Source organism: Orbicella franksi, chromosome 1, assembly GCF_964199315.1.
Source record: "Orbicella franksi chromosome 1, jaOrbFran1.1, whole genome shotgun sequence".
NCBI lineage: Eukaryota > Metazoa > Cnidaria > Anthozoa > Scleractinia > Merulinidae > Orbicella > Orbicella franksi.
The window spans coordinates 15261561-15280938 of NC_138145.1; the positions used below are offsets into that span (position 1 = coordinate 15261561).

The 19378-nt window shown below is 41.5% G+C and overlaps 2 protein-coding genes across 2 annotated transcripts in view; both read right to left on the reverse strand.

Annotated features, from left to right (window-relative positions):
- Nucleotides 1–15422, reverse strand: part of LOC145478200 (E3 ubiquitin-protein ligase rnf213-alpha-like) — a 190768-nt gene extending 175346 nt beyond the window's left edge. The window contains exon 1 of the mRNA XM_081456148.1: nt 15232–15422. Within this exon, the coding sequence (XP_081312274.1) occupies nt 15232–15298 (67 nt within the window). The 5' untranslated portion in view covers nt 15299–15422. The remainder of the gene's footprint in view (nt 1–15231) is intronic.
- LOC145492263 (uncharacterized) lies at nt 3464–7419 on the reverse strand. Its single transcript, XM_081471651.1, has one exon. The coding sequence runs from the start codon at nt 7320–7322 to the stop codon at nt 3840–3842; it is 3483 nt and encodes a 1160-aa protein (XP_081327777.1). The 5' UTR covers nt 7323–7419; the 3' UTR covers nt 3464–3839.
- Nucleotides 15423–19378: the final 3956 nt, after the last annotated feature.

A 19378-nucleotide genomic window follows, 5' to 3' on the forward strand; every position in this document is an offset into this window, starting at 1 on the left:
CAGACCTATTCACCATTTTATGGTCACACCCATTGGAAGAACAGAATACACACCTAGAACGACAAATGTTATAGCTTACATTTCTTTGAAATGTCATTAACTAAAGATGTCCCAATGCAAGATGTAATGGGAAGGTGATCAAAAGTTGTTTTACGGGGATTTTGTATATTCATTTCCAAAATAATACTTATTTTACTTCTCAAAAACAGGAAATATCATTTCAGAGAAATATCTCATTTGAGTCCCTCAGATAGCAATATTGATAGTTTAAATGCACAATCCTTGGCGAGGAGGCTTGAGCATTCTCATGATCTCCAGAGCTATGCTGGCTGGAGCTTCACGCTCCTGGCAGGTGCAGCCATGCTAGATTGGTATGTGGGTGAGGGGTCCAACTAGACACTACCCCTGCCCTCCAGGTTGGAGGGATAGGCGCAAGGTTAACAACCCTGCCTTGTTTAAAAGTACTTGTTACGGAAACCTTACGAGGAAACCAAATTGTCACCGTCTGGGAGCTCTGAGGCATCATGATGCAAGTATGATCAACGTGGGTGAAAGCCGAGGGGAAGCCTGCGTTGGGAGAGCAAGCCTCCTGGATAACCGCAAACTTGCTAACTTCTACATCACTTGTCTCAGGAGAATCATGCAAGTGTTCTAGCCTAATAAAATCTCCAATGCTAGACTCCTACATGCCACAGGTCAGGAAGCGATGTGAACCATCTTACGACGAAGAGGGTGGAAAGGAGGGAAGGGAGGGAGGGAGCGAGGGAGGGAGCGAGGGAGCGAGGGAGGGAGGGAGCGAGGGAGGGAGGGAGGACAAAAAAAGGCAGACGGATCCTGGAATCGAACTCGAGTCCATTAGATCGGAACGCGAATGCTAACCCTTGTAACACGTAAGAAGCTTGCTGCAAGGGGAAAAATTACAAAGCACTTCAGCCTTATCTCAAATTGGCTAACACATATGCGAATTAGCTAACAAATATACGACACATGTTCTCGCAAACTGCAAACTTCTTGGATGCCGACTTGTTTTTAATGTGGCTCAGTAGTAAGCCAGACAAATACACAGATTTTAAAATGACCAATCGATATAAGGTCCCACCGAATCCTCTTCATTGATTGGTCATGGATTATCAATATCAATCGATTAATCGATATTGATTGGTATCGATTGCCACTGATTATCGATGTCATCGATTGGACACCCCGGGAAACTATAAGTCATATAAGAGTTCGTATCAGCCTCCTACGCAGACGCCCTCCCCCATGTTCCTCTGGAAGTCGAGTCAAACTTGATCAAATCAGAATCGTATAAACTCTTGTTCTTAGGCATCGTAGCTTGATTAAGAATGAGTTTTAATACAATGTTTATCACAATGTTTATCACCGCTGTTTGTGTTATATTCTTAGCCAAATCTCGGTACCTTACTGTTAAGTTAGTTCGTATTTGGGGTCAAATTACCGCTTTTTGGTTTTGAAACCAAAACGTTCCAGCTGAAGTGGACACCAAATATCTGAAATGTATGCCCCTGAGCGAGATGATGAGCATCTCCTTCTCTTTCAAAAGGGAGTTCCTCTCCGCGCCGAAAACTATTTCTGGGGTAATGTCACGCAATACGCAGTTAAGAATTCACATTTCTGTCGTTTAAAAAAGCTCGGTCACGCGGTGAGACTATTCACTAAGTTAATTTACTTTGCAATCATATCTGTCAAAATTCAATTGTTCATCAATGCCACCCAATGAGAAACAGATCGCACAACGAGATGTGTTGTTATTCTTTTACATCATAACACGACGGACCATTATTTTCTTCTAAGGGGGAGGTGGGGGTTCGGAATATTATGGGGCGTGAACTTTTTTCTCACATTTTGGTTGTGCATAATATTTTTGGTGGGCAATAGCTTGTGCACGGATTTTTTGACACAAAAACTCAAAATAATGATAGTAGAAGCACGTGCTCGATTTTTTCCCATGGCTCCCCTTGCACAATTTTTTCTTCACAGTTTTTGCTGTGCAGGATTTTTTTTGTTTTTTGGAAACTGCCCAGCTCCCCCCTAAAAAGTAATGATCCCTCCCTAATAAACATTCGAGGAAAAGTATACTGCTCTGGTTGCTTGGGATCAGGCTCAACAAATGCCTTCAAGTAGAAAAAATAGGTCCGCAAAGCGTACATGTGTGGCCTGAGAAACTGAGCTGCTTCGATGGGAAGCTGACAAATTATGAGCATCTGGTCTCTTATAGACCTTATTTATAAATGGCTGCCAATTAAAAATTCTTTTGTAAGCATTAAAATTAACCCAACTAACCTGGGTTTTAAGTTGATACTTTTAAAGAATTTTTACTCTCAAACGAGGTTAGTTGGGCTAATTTAAATGCGTACAAAAGAATTCTAAATTGAAAGCCACTTATGAACAGGGTCTATTGAGTTTCTATTAGTAAAGCTATTATGTGATTACGGTTAGATAGTTTTCCATATTGTTCGTGTCAATCAATAAAACAAGACAACAAGCATACAACAGACCATTTCGGAGTTCCGATCCCGAAATCGTCATTTTCAAGATGAGGGTTATTGGCCATTCTTTGTTATGGAAGTCTCATTTTGACAACAAAGTTTGCAAATGTAGCCTCGTGTTGAAAGTGAGGATTTCAGGAACTAAAACAGCTCAGCATCATCTTCCATAGCAGCCTGATAGATTCAGTTATGGTTTTGTTTACGTAACTAAGTCAAATTGAATTCTGAAGTTTGTACAGGTTGATTGGATAAATTAATGTAATAAATTGCTGGTTTTCAGTGTCACGCCATTCAAAACAGGTCAAAATAAAAATCAAAACCGTTCAATAGATAAAGTGCAGTATCTGGGAAATGAAAGAAGGTAAAGACTCTCGCCAAGATTCTGGTCACAGCAATTTTTCTTATACAAGATATGCGAAGAAATACTTTACCCAAATTTACAGAGATTTGTATGGAGACGCCATGCTGGTGCCCATCCGTGTGGGCACCAACATGGCGGCCGGAAACCAAAAGAAACATCTGTCACTGAGTTTTGCAACAAAAGCGTGAATTTATCCCTCAAGGAGCTCTAAAACATTAAAAATAATACTTTTTCTGAGACATGAACTGTTCAGATAGCCAAATTCCCCGAAATAAGTCACTTTTTTAACCATCATGACAGCTTCCTAGGCCATCATGTAAATGCCGCGTCACGCAAATGCTTAGAAATTCAAGCGTAGTGTATCACAAAACCAAGAACCCATTCGGAGCGAACATTGGTATGAATATTAGTTTTCAGATGTGTAGCGGCCGCCTTTCTATGCAGAACGGGGCGCGAGAAACATTGGTACGATCCACACGTCTAACAGTTCTTCTCCGGTTTATTTTCCACGGTGTTGGGACGAATTATTACAGCTTGAACATGTTAAAGTTCAAAGTAAGGCATGACAGGATTTCCTCACCACAATGTCCGGATAAGATTGTCAAAGACTGTAATGGAACGTACTCGGGAATGGCTTCGGGTGAAGCTTGAGTAAACAGGTAACGAAGCTACAAATACACACTGAAAATACACGGACGTTGCGAAAACGTTCTCCTAGCACGAGGAACCCCTTTTTTTAAGTCCCGTATTAGAACTAGGGGATGACGGGATGCGTAACGCAACACTGAACGACTGAGAAGGCGTTACATGGCTCCCCTCATACATTGTAAGAATGTATGAAGTTACAATAACAAATATCAAACAGAATAAGTTCTATCAATGTCAATCATTCCTATATGAAGGAACAGTTCAGGCTCCCCGACGGGGTCGTACTCCGGTAATAAAGGTTTCTTCATCAGCACACTGAATCAGTCGTCCCTTTCATCTTCATTTGGACGGTAAATCAGGACCAACTTGTGGATAGGTCTTTCAAAGAACTTCTTTGTTCCAGACTTGGAGACAAGGAGGAGGACCTTGCGTACAAGCCCATCTTCACTGGGATAGACCTCCGTCACTTTGGCAAGTGGCCACTGGTTTCTAGGGAAGGAATCATCGCGAATAAGGACAATATCACCAACTTGGCTGTTAGGACTGACATCATTCCATTTCTGGCGTTTCTGTTGTAGCAAGCAGTATTCTCGTTGCCAGCGGCGCCAAAATTGATCTGACAGGTATTGAACCCTTCTCCATCTCCGTCTTGAGTAGAGATCCGGTCGCGAGAAATTGCCCGGAGGGGGCAATACTACTTTTGCCTTGAGAGTAAGCAGATGATTTGGGGTGATTGGCTCAGGTGCCTCTGGATCTGATAAATTGTCCACAGTGAGCGGGCGGCTGTTCACGATGTTTTCTGCTTCAGTAAACAGAGTTCGAAGGGTCTCGTCATCAAGCTGTTGGGCGTGGTCATCTAGGAGACCGGCCAGGACTGAGCGTACAGTACGAATAAGTCGCTCCCATATGCCGCCCATATGGGATGCGCATGGCACGTTCATCTTGAACTCGATGAGGTCGCAATCTTGGGTTAGGAGGAAGTTCTTAACAGAATCGACGTTTACTTCTCTCAGCGCAACGTTGAGCTCATTTTTCGCTCCTATGAAGTTTGATCCTTGACCACATCTCAATTCACGGACTTTGCCTCTTCGGTTGACGAATCGTCTGAGTGCATTAATGAATGCATCAGTTTCCATTGAGTTTAAGGTTTCCAGATGTATAGCCCGGGAACTAAGGCAAGTGAAGATTAGTCCCCAGCGCTTTAGCTCTTTCCGGCCCTCTTTGATGTACCAAGGGCCGAAAATGTCCATACCGGAGTATGTGAAAGGTGAAGCTGGAGTAACACGTTCTTCAGGAAGGTTCGCCATCTTTTGGACTTGGGCGGGTGCGCGGAGCTTGCGACAGATGATGCACTTTCGGAGCTGCTGTGAAACAGAGGCACGTCCGTTTATAATCCAATAACCGGCTTGCCTAAGTGCATTGTGCGTCATACCGCAGACTTGATGATGTTGTTCTTGACTGTGGTACTGTCTGATCAGAAGTTCAGTTATGTGACTCTTCTTGGGCACAACAATGGGATGTTTAACTTCATACGCTAAGGTAGCTTTCTGGAGTCGGCCCCCTACTCTGAGCATTCCTTTTTCGTCAAGAAATGGGTCAAGCCTAAAGAGTGAACTGGTTTGCTTCAACTTTTCATTTCTGGTGTGAGCATTCTGGCGGTTCCGGAACATGGGATCTTTGCCGCTATGGTTTTGGAGTACTTGAATCTCCTTGCCAAAGTACCAAAACTGTACTGACTTGAAAATTACTTCTTCTGCTACGCGCATTTCTTCCACGGTTGGAGGACCAGAAACAGGCCTTGAATTGTACTGTTTGTTGGGACGGTTCCTTTCAATCAATCTCTGGATGCGAACAATGCTTCTTTTCAGGCGACTGAGGGACGATGAATGAGTGAAGCGTTCCAACTCTAAAACTTCTGGAAAGGCTTTCTCTTCTTTGTTTTCAGACCTGACTTGGTTGGAGATAAGGACAGCTGTATTGACTTTCTTTACTTCCGCATCTTCAGGGCTCAGATCAGGGACTGGATCCGAGTTCACCACAATCACATCTGTTTCCCACAAGAAACTCGGGCCTTTGAACCACAGTTCATGTTCTGCAAGTTGTTTGGCGGTTGTGCCTCGTGAGGCAACGTCAGCTGGGTTGCTAGCGCTGGAAACATGGTGCCACTGTTCTGGTTTTGATCTTTCATGGATGTGATGTACACGGTTTCCCACATACGTATGGAAACGCTTCGCTTCGTTACGTATGTAACCCAAAACGACGGAGGAGTCCGTGTAAAATACTTCTACTGGATCTTTGTAGTTGAGCTCTCTGCTGAGCATGGAGACCACGTTGACCGAAATTACTGCAGCAGTAAGTTCACGCCGTGGAGTTGACATTGGCTTCAGTGGTGCAACTCGAGCCTTCCCCATTAGGAAACTGACGTGTACCTGGTTCGAGCTGTTTACAAGTCGGAGGTAAGTTACTTGGCCAAGTCCTACATCACTGGCATCGGAGAAACTGTGTAACTCTAAAACGATTGGTTCACCAAACCCGGGGGCTTTGACGCATCTTGGAATCATAATTTTCTCTAGGAGAGGTAGTTCTGACCTCCATTTTTCCCACTGTGAGTGGACATGGCTTGGTACGGGGTCATCCCAATCGATGCCGTCATGGCACAGTTCTTGAAGTAACTGTTTTCCCACTAAGATGACTGGTGCCACTATCCCTAACGGATCGTACACCGAACTCACGGTTGAAAGAATTCCCCTGCGGGTGAGAGGTTTATCCTTAAGTTCTATGCGGAATCCAATCGTATCAGATTCAATGCACCAGTAGGTACCCAGTGAACGCTGGACAGGTAAGATGTCATGACGAAGATCAAGATCCTTCAGGTCTTTGGAACGATCTTCAGCGGGCATGGCTTCCAGTACGGTCTTACTGTTACTAGCAAATTTGTGTAAGCGTAAGTTAGCGGCTGCACACATGGCTTTCGTGTTCCTGATGATATCGATAGCACTTTCAGGTGTAACAAAGGACTTTAATCCATCATCAACGTAGAAGTCTCGTTGAAGAAAGTCTGCAGCTGCCTGGCCAAATTGCTCTCGACCGGCTTCAGCTGTGGCTCTTAGACCAAAATTGGCGACGCCTGGCGAAGAGATGGCTCCGAAGAGATGGGCATTCATCCGATATTCACAAATTTGGCCATTCAGATCATTGTCTTTAAACCATAGAAATCTCAGAAAGTTTCTGTGTTCTGGGTTAACATGAAAACTGTGAAACATCTGTTCGATGTCGCATGTTACTGCTGTTCCTTCTTTTCGAAACCTTGAGAGTACACCAACGAGACCATTCATCATGTCTGGTCCTTGCAAGAGATGTCTGTTGAGCGACTGATCTTGGAAGACAGCGCTGCAATCGAAGACTATTCGTATTTGATCTGGTTTCTTGGGGTGGTAGACGTCAAAATGTGGCAGGTACCAGACTTTCCCAGCATTGGTCTCCAGTTCCTCTGGTGGGACGAGACTGGCATGGTTCTTGTCAAAGATCTTCTGCATGAACTCAGTGTAATGTTTTAGTGTCTTGCCATTTTTAAGGATTTTCCTCTTGATGCCAAGTAGCCTTTTCAGACATTGTTCACGATTGTTTGGCAAAGTCACATCATCTGTTTTGAATGGTAAAGGCATTTCCCAATTTCCCGTTTGATTCTTGTGGATGCTGGTAGTGAGAATGTTACAGAAACGCCTGTCTTCCACGGACTCACTCTTTTCGGTGCCAGGGATGTTTCGGGTGTGGTGAAGTTCACTGTAGTCCAATTGCATCATTTCTCTGACTTGCTGGGGCGAGGTAACATCTTTAATGTAGTGCCTTGTGGCAAAGGAGATCACAGAAACTTCTTTGGAACTGTTGCTAGTCGGCACATTGAAGTGGTTCTAAGGGATTTCTCGCTGTATCGTAATGCGATTAACTGTCGCACAGTTCACACTATCTTCTCTCTTGTGTAGACACACAGGACCGATGATTGTCCAACCGAACTTATACTCTTCAGCCCAAGGCTCATCTTCTCTGCCATAGATGATACTCAACGGCTGGAAGGCAGATGGAATGTTACGACCAATTAATATTCCAATCTCTGTACCAGGATGGTGATGTATGCGATGAGCCACTTCTTCTAAATGCTTCCAACACCTGGCTACTTCTGGTGTTGCAATGTCTTCTTGACTGGCTGGAATTGTATCTTGAGAGTAAGCAAATGGAACTTTAATAGGCTTGTGTAGATTGTCAATGTCCTGGATGTGTAATCCATTCACTTTCTGAGCGCGGACACTGTTTACTCCTGTAATCGTGTTTATTTCAAGGTTTACATCTTGGCCCTTAACTCCTAGCTGTTCGAGAAGGGTATCTGTAACGAAAACATCTGTCGACTGGTCATCCAGTACTGCATAGGTTGGTACCTTCACTAAGGGATTGTCTTGGTGGAAGACTTCAAGAAGAACTATTCGCGCACAAGAGCGTGCTGGCTGGTTTTGTCCACAAACTTGAGAACAGGCAGAATTAGCTTGGCTAATGTGTTTCTTTTCATGTCGGGTCGGATCATGAAGTATAGTGGCGTGTTTCTGTTGGCAGATCTTGCACTGTAGCTTGTCTCTGTTGCAGTCTTTGGAGATATGCCTGTTAGAGCTGACACACTTGAGACAGATCCTGTTCTTCATCAAGAAGTCTTTGCGCTCTTCATAGCTGAGCCTTTGGAACTGCTCACAGTCATTCATTGCATGGGACTTCATCTTGTGATAGAAGCAGTATGTATCAGAGTCAGGTGGAGTGGTGTGGCCTGGTTGCTGAGGGGTTGGCAAGTTGCTTGGTGGAGTGGTTCTCAGGTTTGGTTGCTGAGCTTGGATTGCTGCCACTTGCGATTCTTTGTCAACAAGGTTTAGTTCACTGTCGTTGCCTGAAGGTGATGCGAATGTCAAAGCAACATTTGAATTTCGGCTACGACGAAATTGGCGACCTGCAGGCTTGCCTCGGTCAGGGGCTGTGGAGCCAGTTGTTCCTGGACTTTGCAGAATTTGAGGGATGTTTGTCCTTTCTGCATGGTAGCGTACTTCTTCAGCAAACTCTTCAAAGGATGGGAAGGCATCTTTTCCTTTCTTTCTCTGAAGCTTTAACACTTTATCTGACCACTTTGCTTTAAACCACCCAGGTAGCTTTTCAACGAAGACTTGAATTTGTGAAGGGTAACTGAGAACTTTGAGACTTTCGATATGCTTGCTTGCGATTTTTACTTGTTGCAAGAAATCACTGAACTCTTCCAGACCAGTTGCATCGTTTGGTCCGACCTTAGGCCAAGTTGTTAGTTTCCTTTCAAAGTCTGTGCTGATAATGGCAGGGTTACCAAAACGTTCCTTGAGGATTTTGCGCGCTTCCTGGTATGCACTTTCGGGGTCTTGTACTAGGTATTGTAATTGTTCCACGACCTTTTTGGCTTTACCGCCCAAGTATTGGTACAAGAGATGTAACTTCTGTCTAGCTGTAACTGGTGCAGAATCAATTAGACTTTCAAATGCATTTTCCCACAAGAAGAATTTAGTTTTGTCCGAGTCGTTGCCTTCAAAAACATCAGGTGTCGCCTGTGGTAGTCGCTGTAACTGGGTAATCTTCGCAAGGGTATCCGTAAGTTGGGCTGTGTAGCTTTGCGATACTGGAAGAAACGGGGTTACAGGTGGCGGAAAGAAGGCTGGACGGTTTCCACAGAAGCCCTTTCGTGTAGAAGGATGGTACTCTGACTGTGCAGTGGTGATTGCTGGAATAATCGGGGGGCGCTGACCTCCAATGCTGAAGCTGGTGGTAGTGTAAACAGGTGAAAATGGACACAAGGTTCTCCTGGGTTCTTGAACTGGCGGTACCAGTGGTGCTTGGGGCGGTGCGTTGTGTGAGGTTGGACGCTCTGGTTGAGGGTGTAGCACGTGAATTGAAGGTGACGAAGATGTGACCGATACATTGTTTGTTGCTGGCGTTACTGGGGTAGAAGATGCTAAGATGGGAGCCTCTGGTGTGGAGGTCAACCCGGCTTCTTCGTGGTAGTTCAGAAAGGCACCAATAGGATCGTGCAGAGTAGTGGGCAGCAAAGGTTGTTGTTCGTCATCTAGTTGATTCTCTTCGTCGATCGCTTTTTTGTATACAGCTTCTTGGGCTGCGATTTCTTCAAGTTCTTTTTGTATCCTTAACTGCTCTAACTTACTTTCTTGTTCTGCGATGACTGGTGAGAACTTGAGTTTCTCTTTTAGAGCAGCCTTTTTGGCCTGGCAGGCAATAAGTGTCTCCCTGGATAAACTTTTGCTGGACCCTGATTTAGTAGAGGTTCGCGATCGGCTTGACTTTCGTGAGTAAATAGATTTACTATCCTCTTCAAGCCTTTTAATTTCTTGCACGGCAGTAGTGTGTGCAATTTTCCAGGCGTCATATATGTATGACTGTTTATTCGAGGCACGCTGACATTCGCTAGTCTCGTCTGACAATTCAATCCAATCATCAAAAGCTTGTTGGACTTCGTCTACATCTCTAGCTGTTTGTGCAATTTCCCTTCTGATTTCATCAGGGCTTTTACAATCACGCACAAAACCTTCAAAACTTCTTAACTTTGCTCGTAGCTCGCGGTCACAGGCTAACGCGGCTTTTTTCTTTAAATCACATTGATGTTCTCTTCCTTTGGACGTGAGGGTCCTGGATCTAGTTTCACTACCATCGTGCTCGAGATTGTCTGTATTACTGGGCAAAATTTCGACTTCATTTGAATTAAACGAAGGTTCTTCGAACGAAGCAATAGGAAAAGGACTAACCTTCGTTCCTGTCGAAGCGATAGGCTCTTCTGATGTTGATCTGGGAATTTCTGTTTCCTTGTCCGGTTCGGTGACATCTTGTTTTGAAGCAAAGGTCAACCCAATGCCGGTGTCTTCGTGTTTATCTCCTTTCTGTTCTTCCGATTGCATGATGCTTATGAGGTTCTTTCGAGTGTTCACTAGTCTTTGACTGTAGCGACCGCCTTTCTATGCAGAACGGGGCGCGAGAAACATTGGTACGATCCACACGTCTAACAGTTCTTCTCCGGTTTATTTTCCACGGTGTTGGGACGAATTATTACAGCTTGAACATGTTAAAGTTCAAAGTAAGGCATGACAGGATTTCCTTACCACAATGTCCGGATAAGATTGTCAAAGACTGTAATGGAACGTACTCGGGAATGGCTTCGGGTGAAGCTTGAGTAAACAGGTAACGAAGCTACAAATACACACTGAAAATACACGGACGTTGCGAAAACGTTCTCCTAGCACGAGGAACCCCTTTTTTTAAGTCCCGTATTAGAACTAGGGGATGACGGGATGCGTAACGCAACACTGAACGACTGAGAAGGCGTTACAAGATGCTCTTATAAATCATTACAGTAAAATCGCAGGAAGATCAATAGTTTTGTAGTTTGAATTTTAGTGACGTCATGTGAAAACCAGCTATTAATCCCAGCCTGAAAAAATGTGTACCTTTTTAATTTAGTCAACTATAGAAGGTAGCCCCCAGCTTGATGCAATACAATAATAAGGGTACTACAAATTGTTGTGTACGCAAATAAAATAACAATAATTTTGTTTCTTGGAAACACGGTATTTTGTTCTCTTATATCTTGGTAATTGTTTGTACTAATCTCACTAGCAATGCAGTAATATTCAAAAGGATTGCAGATATATTTCTTCTAATCATAACAATTACAATTTCCTCAAATGCGATTAGTGCATAAACTGCTGTATTTTGCTCTAATTAATCTGCAAAGTTGTAATTGGACAGTGTAATCGGACAGTTGCCTGTAATCGGACACCTGTAATCGGACAGTTATATGAGCCAATCATTTTAAGTCCTCTCCACTAAATCCACCAATGATAACATTGATTACAATCACTATAGTAATCAATTCAACAAACTGACTTTGTAAAATTGTGGAGGTTTAATCTGTGCATGGTCACTGTTTTGAAAGAAACTTAACAGCCATTTTGCAAGCTATTCTCCATATTTTTAATTATTTAATTATTTAAAAATGACTGTTAAAGCTCTTTTACAAATGAAACTTAAATTACTTTTGTGGGAAATTGTAATTGCTATGATTAATTGGCAACAGGACATTGTGTCATCCAATTCAGTCTGTAATCACACTCGTGATAAACAAATCGGAGTCCCGCTTCGTGGTCGTAACAATGTGTAGTGTTAGACCAGTGTTGCTGAGCGAACAATGTTTGTGTATTTTTTTCATGAATTCGACAAGATGCATAAGGAAGGAGCGATAATCCTTCTAAACAGCACTATCCTGTGATACATCAGCGGTTTAGAGAATCGAAGATTCAAGTTGTGATGCTACCACTGAAGGGCCACAAGGCAAACCAAACAATCTCGAGCTGTTATGCAAGAAAATGCGAGAAAATGGCAAGCTCCTGGTAGATGAGCCCAGAAACAGGTCCGGAAACGTTTCTAAAAACGCAAATAGCATTGTCTGAGGTTCTTGGCCGATGACGCTTTAACACACAGCAGTATCTTGTGCAGATTGTGGCTTGTACGAAGCGCGAGCTAAAGGCAGCCATTTCCAAAACAGTTGAAAGACCGATTTAGCGGCGAGAACAATCTAAAGACTTCAAAGAAGATCAGTTTCTGAGACGGTATCGTATTTCAGTGACCGAATAAGTTGTAAGTCTTTCTCACGCTTTCGTGTCAAAATCTTGACAAGAATATCCATTTGCATGTAAAGAGTTTCTTCGCAGAACAACACTCCAAATGTGACTCTTTTTCTCAGAAATCACGTAATTATGCATACTTTAGTGTCTCAGTTACCAAGTTAAGACAAGGTGTAACGCAAGCCTTTCTCGCATGATCCATATAAAAAAACGTTTCCATGTGACGAATTTAGTAAAGTTTAAGACAATCACAAAATTAAAATGTGTCACTTTGTTTGTTTTATTTTTTGTTGTTAAACGTCGATCCAGAACAGTTTTGTCCAGCGTACTATTTTTTCTTTGCCGCGCGACAAAAGCCGAGAAAATTGAACATGCAAAAATGAGTCATTGACTTTGGAGGACAAAACAAAACCGAATACAACAGAATTTCCAGTCTTCTACTATAATGGATAACATTTGAGAAAACACTGGAAAATAAAAGCGAAAAGACACATCTAAAAACCAATTTAAAAACAAGAAATCTGATAACTTCTTCGCGCGCGACAAATAATACAGCGCAGCGAAATATGAAAGTTGTAAATAAAAAAGACGACAAAAACAAGCCAATTATTTTGAGATAAATCGTATTTCAACTGTGTTAAATTAGTGCCCACTTATTTCTTTTCTCAGGAGTTTTGTAGTGGCTGAATAAAACTCAAAAAATATATCTGAACGAAGCTAAAAGAGTAAACAAACAAACCGCGGAGGTCGCCGTAAATTAAATATGCAGAAATCCACAGTGTCAAAACACTGTTCACTTTTAAAACCGAAAATTCCCGAATAAAGGCGACCAAATGAAAGAAACATGACAGGAAGTTCAAGAACAATAAAATTTCATTCACGATGAGGTAAAAAAATCTAAAAGCAAAGAACTGTTCGAAATTTCGCCGACGTGCTTCGGTGCATGACAACACATTTAAATTAATTGTTCACGCTGAAGCGAAAGCTTGAGTTTTTGCATACAACTTTTGCAGTCATTTTATCGGTCGTGGCGTTACCAGTTGTTCTAAAAGTTGAATTCAGCTTCAAAGTAATACTGTACATTACCATTTTTGTGTTCTTAAGTCCAAGAAGCTGCTTTAAATCCGCGATCTGTATTCAAAATTCACTTGAAAGCGCACCAACTTGTAAACACGAGGAAGCGTCTTTAGTTTCCGTGTCAGAAATTTCTGGCCTAAAAACTACAGCTTTGACTCCTTTCTTGTTAAGACTGGACACTCGGTCTTTCATCAAGGAAATCAACAATGTCGCAACAACTTCTCTTTCACCATGTTTAAAAAAGTCCACCAAAAACGGCGCAATGTGGAATGTTAAACTTTTTCCTGATCCAGTCGGTGATCTCGACGAATAATTTATCCTGCAACTACTACGCGTTGATTCACTCCGATTTCTTCGAAACCAAGCTACTATAACAAAACATCTTGTTTTAGCTTACCTGTGCTGTTTGCAGCTTCGAAAAGCCCCGGTGCAAAACGAGTCATGAAGACCTTCCCTCAAAACAAACCTTGTGACTCCATTTGCCGACGAATGGACACATTTTGAGTTCTAAGTTTAAAAAAAGGCACGGTCGAGCGTCTGAAAAATCCACAAGTACCAAATATACTCACTGACAGTAGTTCGGTGAAGGACAGCAGCCAATTTCGTCGTACGCTTTGTTATCAGCGGTTCAATTAATTGTATTAATCTTTGCTTTTTCCTCGCTCAACCATGAGTTGACATAGCACAGTGGGAAGTGAACCCGCGATCGACTCCGGGTGGAAGATAACTTCTAATTTTAATTTTTTTTTTCCTTCCTTTTTTTGTTGTTTTTAGCGATACAATAAATAATTGCTTTGCGTCTATATCACTTCGCTCGCTATATAGGCATTTACCGTACCATAACCGTACTTCAACGAGTTCCATTTCCGTAAAATCCACATCGAGTGACAACTTACTATGCTGCTTGATCGATTTTACGATTCTCGATATTCTCATTTTCGGTGGCCGAGTCTTCTTTAAACGTATATCTTTTAATTTTGGACCTTTAAAACGGCTTGTTTTGGTTAAAGATAGACAGCAATTTGAAAGTAAGCCGCTAGGGTACCTCATTTGCATAGTTTTTTCAGCCCATCGAGCGATCGAGCGCCCGCATTTACCCTTTAGTCACGATAACTCGTGTTGCGCATGCGCAATTCACGAGTTAAAAACGACAAAGTGGCATTTAAATATTTCCCTACAGGTTTGCATGCAAACACACAACCATTTGAAGCTACAATGAAAGATGACTCCCACTCGAAAGAATTTGTACCTTGCAGAGGGTCAAAACGTCGAGCGTATTCACGCTTCGCTCACCGTGATGTCACGATGGCCAAGTTGATCTCTCCCTCCTGATCGTGCTTGCTCGCACGTACACAGAGTTTTTTGCATCTTCCCCGCGGATTTTAGACCATAAGAGAGACTGCTCGCAGCCTATGTCCTGTCAAGCAAGCTATCTATTCATCTTCCGTTGTAGACTATTTTAGTTCGCAGACCATGATCGTTTCTACACATCTGTTTACTACGGAAAGCTCAAAATAAATGTCGGGAACGGCTCGATATGACGAAAAACACGGAAATATAACTTGCTTTTTCACTCTAAACTTTTCACTTTTCAAAGGCCAGGTACTAAAACAAGGAATAGTTCAGCATGACCATGGAAGTTCCCATTTGATTTCAAAAAATGATGCGAACTAACGTTATAAAATCCGTAAGCATCCAGTTTAAGATACTCTGCATGAACAGAAAGTTTTAGCTAAATGACTCGTTCGCCAAACCGTGCATCTCAAGTATGGTAACTTTCAATGCTGAATTAAGAGAAATGATGTAAAAGCGCCTTAGAAAACAGCATCGTTCGATGAAGAATCGGAACCATACGTTGCATGTAGGTTTGGTGAAATCAGGCAATTCAAATGGAACACGACTTAGGAAGGAATGAAATATTAACATCTGATAGCCATGAATAATTTACCTTGGATTTGTCTGTTATCTTCTTCAAGGTCGCTGTTGTCGCTTACGGTCGATGTAGGACACTGCATCCTTACCGTGCTAGCACAGGTTTCTTTCTGTCAAGTCTTTTCGCATGTACGAAGTCGTCCGCGTCTCTTGTATTTGACGAACTCGGCTTGTTTACTTCGCCGAGAGAAACCTCTGCTACGTCATTTCCCGCGTTTGAGCATGCGCTAGATCGTAATCAAGTTACTATAGAAATTATGACGTAAATCTCACCTGACACGATGTTTCCCCGCCCTCTTTATTTACGCGGGAAGAAATTACGAAGGTATCTTTATCTATATATATCTATATATATCTATATATATCGCTTTCGACTGATGAGTTAGAGACTCGATCGTACAATTCTCATGAGCTTTTAAAGCCTTCTGGACTGCTTCGTTGAAATATAAACGAGAAAGACCTCCGGCAGCCATCTTTCGACTTCAGGCTCATTTTTTCTCGGGGAAGTAAACAAGCCAACTACGCGAAAAACAAGAGACTTGAACGACTTCGTACATGCTAAAAGACTTGCTAGAAAGAAACCTCTGCTAGCAGGGTACTGTACGGGTCCGCAAATGATCCCAGGACCGCAAATGATCCCCAAATTGAACCGCAAATGATCCCGGACTGGAAATGATCCCCATATCGGACCGCAAATGATCCCGATCAAAACTGAAATAAGGAATGGCATGGATTTATATCAGAGGAAGTGCAGACCTTATAGCAACATTACTAACAAATGTAATTTATGTCTTTTTGAAAAATTCGTGATCATCTGTAAGAAGAGTTTGTGTACTTTGAACAAGCGAAACGAACTAGCAAGTGCGTGCCCCCACAGAAACAGATACCTACTCAAGAACTTTGTGAGCAAGTAACGCAATCTTTTAGCAACACGAGATTTCAGATTTTAAACCCCATAGCAACTGCTTCATTTTTTTATTCTTATTTTACTTTTTATTATTATTTTTTATCTTTTTGTTTTTTTTATTGCCAGTTTTTCAATGTTATATAGCATCTGTTTTTCCATATCATAGCAACTGTTTTTATATCTCATAGCAACCTAAAGTTAGCTTTTAATTGCCAGTTTGTGAAATTTAACGGTCATTCGTTGATATTGCCTGATGAGTGTGGTCATCCTTTGACCATACGAAACAGCGTTGTCGCAATATAACGATGAATTAAAGTCTTGATACCATTGTTTATTATCTATCTATCTATCTATATATATATATATATATATATATATATATATATATATATATATATATATATATATATATATTCCACAGTTGCTGTTTTGTTCTTCGAACAGTACAGATCGTTTTCACTGTCACGCAATAAAAAAATAATAATAAACCGAAAACCAACCAATGGAAAAAGCTAAGAAATTGTGATGTACGCTATTGAAGATAACCAAATAAGACACTTCTCCAAGTTTTAGGCGTGTGCGTTTCCCCAAACTTCAGAAATTCGTCGTAAATGTTTCCCAGAAATTTACAGAGCCCAGTAAGAAAACGCCATGTTGGTATACATCAGTGGTACACTGATATGGCGGCCGGAATATAGTGTGAACATCTGGACCTTACTTTGGCTTTCTAGGCGACTGATTATCAGTACTACTAGTAAACAAACAAGCATTTACATAAGCACTTTTCCTAATGCTCTAACTTCTAAAACGGCTCAAAATCATGAGCTAAGTATATATTTTTCAACAAACTCGATCGTAGACTTGGGTCATGCAACCTCCATAACCCTAAAATTCAAAATGCTCTGGTTTCCAAACGAAGCACGCTAATTGTAAACAGATATAAATATACCGCCTCTTATGCCTGATGAGGATAAAAACACGTCACGTGAAGACGATCTATTGAATTAGAAGTCTTAGAAAAACACATACTTGTAAACATTCTCGATTTCCCGGTGGCGATAGTATCAAACATCTATCAAAGAGCTAACTTGTCAAAACGAAGCACAAGCCTTGGCGTTCCGGCTTGGTCATGAAGCTGAACATCATAACTATAGCTTGGAATTTTGGTTTCTTAGAATACTCAAGTAGTCATTTCCGAGGAATTAAAGCCAAAACACTACCAAGGAAAAATTACAAAATAAATTTGTTCAAATTTCCATTGCTACACACTAGGTGTTTTACCGAGTGATGAAGCGTTGTAGGCTTGTGGGTCTACTCATGTGACAGCGTCTTCCTTAATAGTTGCCTCATGGTTAGATTTTAGTTTAAAACTTTAGACGAGTGGCGTTAATGGCTGATAAAACGTGATTTAACTATAACACCGAAATATCAACGTTTAACAAAGGAGGATATGTAGCGTATGTTGCACTGATCATAATTTTACTGAGAATTGCAAAGAAATGCAAGCCAACTCGTGTTTTGATGATTGAGTGGTGATATTCATAACATCGTAGTTAGCAACAAAATTTAGTCGAGAGTATGAAAAAAAAAAAAAGCAAGTTGTAAGTCATTATAATTATAAGATGGCTTTAATAAAAAGATCGGTATTCACGTGCGCCAATTCCCTATCCACACCATCCCACCATCCATGCCATTCGTTATTTTATAGTCGGGATCATTTGCGGCTCCTATCGGGGATCATTTCCGGTCCGGGATCATTTGCGGTCCAGTTTGGGGATCATTTGCGGTCCGGGATGATTTGCGGTCCTCGGATCTTTTGCGGACCCGTACAGTACTGCATTTTCTCTGCATTTCGTTCAGGTGGCTGAACACAGTTTTTGATACCTGTGTTTCATTCACCTTTTTCTCTAAAACCCTTGATCCCTCGGTCGTCAAAAATAGCAGCAAGCAAGTTAACAACACAAACTTTGGTTTTTTGATGGTTAAGCTGACGTATGTGCCGTTGCCATGGCAACATGAATAAATATAAACAGGCCTTTAAAATCGGTTTTGTTTATTTGTAGAAAATCTAGTCGTTAGATTTTCTTTATAATTTGGATGCAACAAGCTTGTAACGATTCTCACAAGTTAACACCATTTTGCTCATAATTTAACAGAGAGATCTTTAATTATCCCTTGCTGACGGTTTACTGGAATATCTAGAATTTCCTTTGTTAAAGTTCAATTATTTTTAATGCTCCAGTTATTTATTTCCTAAAGTATTTTCGTGCCAAATTTCGTGAAATTCTAATGAGTGGTTCTCGAGAAATAGGCGTATTTCCGAGAGTGCAATTTTTCATTCAATCGCAATTTTTTAAATTACTACGCATGCGCTGCATTTAACTGGGTTCTTTCGGTAACAAAGAAAAAGCTGAGAATTGCTGGGTTCTTTGCATCGTTACCTTTTCTAACATATCTTTGTAATAAAAGACTAAAGCCATCAATACACTGCGTTCAATTATAGAGAAAAATAGCACAGATAGTGCGGGTGTTGAGTAAATAAAATGATCGCTCTATTGACGGCATGTTTGTTTTTTGCAATGCTTGTGCGCGCACTGGATTGCATCAGCAAAAGCGCGCGCGAAAACTGTGTTCGGCCACCTTAAATTGCGTTTACAAACCGGTCTGACAAATGTTACTTGTCTTACTTCGCGGGCACTATTAATCACGAGCGATCCTATAGAATGTGTTCACGTGACGTCATCAAATTCTCAAATCCAAAACTAAAGAGCCACGAAAGGTTTTATCCTCATCAGGCATAAGAGGTAATAAATTTATATCTCTTTACAACTTTTCAGCTAAGTTGTGTCCTTCGTTTGGAAACCAGCGCATTTGGAATTTCGGAGTTATGGCGGAGCGTGACATAAAGCTAAGATCGCGTTTGTCTAAAAATATACACTTATCTCGTGATTTTTAGCATTTTAGGAGTCAAAGTATTAGAAAAAGTGCTTGTGTAAATGTTATTTGGTTTGGTTCAGATAATCAGTCGACTAGATTGCCAAAGTAAGTTCCAGATGTTTACACTATTTTCCGGTCGCCATATTGAAGGACTATATAAGGAGGTCCACCAACATGGTGGCTCCATACTAGGCTTAATAATTTTGCGCGGAACATTTCGACGACTATCTCAACTTTGGGACAACGCACACACCCTAACCTTGGAGAACTGTCTTTTTTATTTATCGTCTATAATATCACAATTTCTTGACTTTATCCA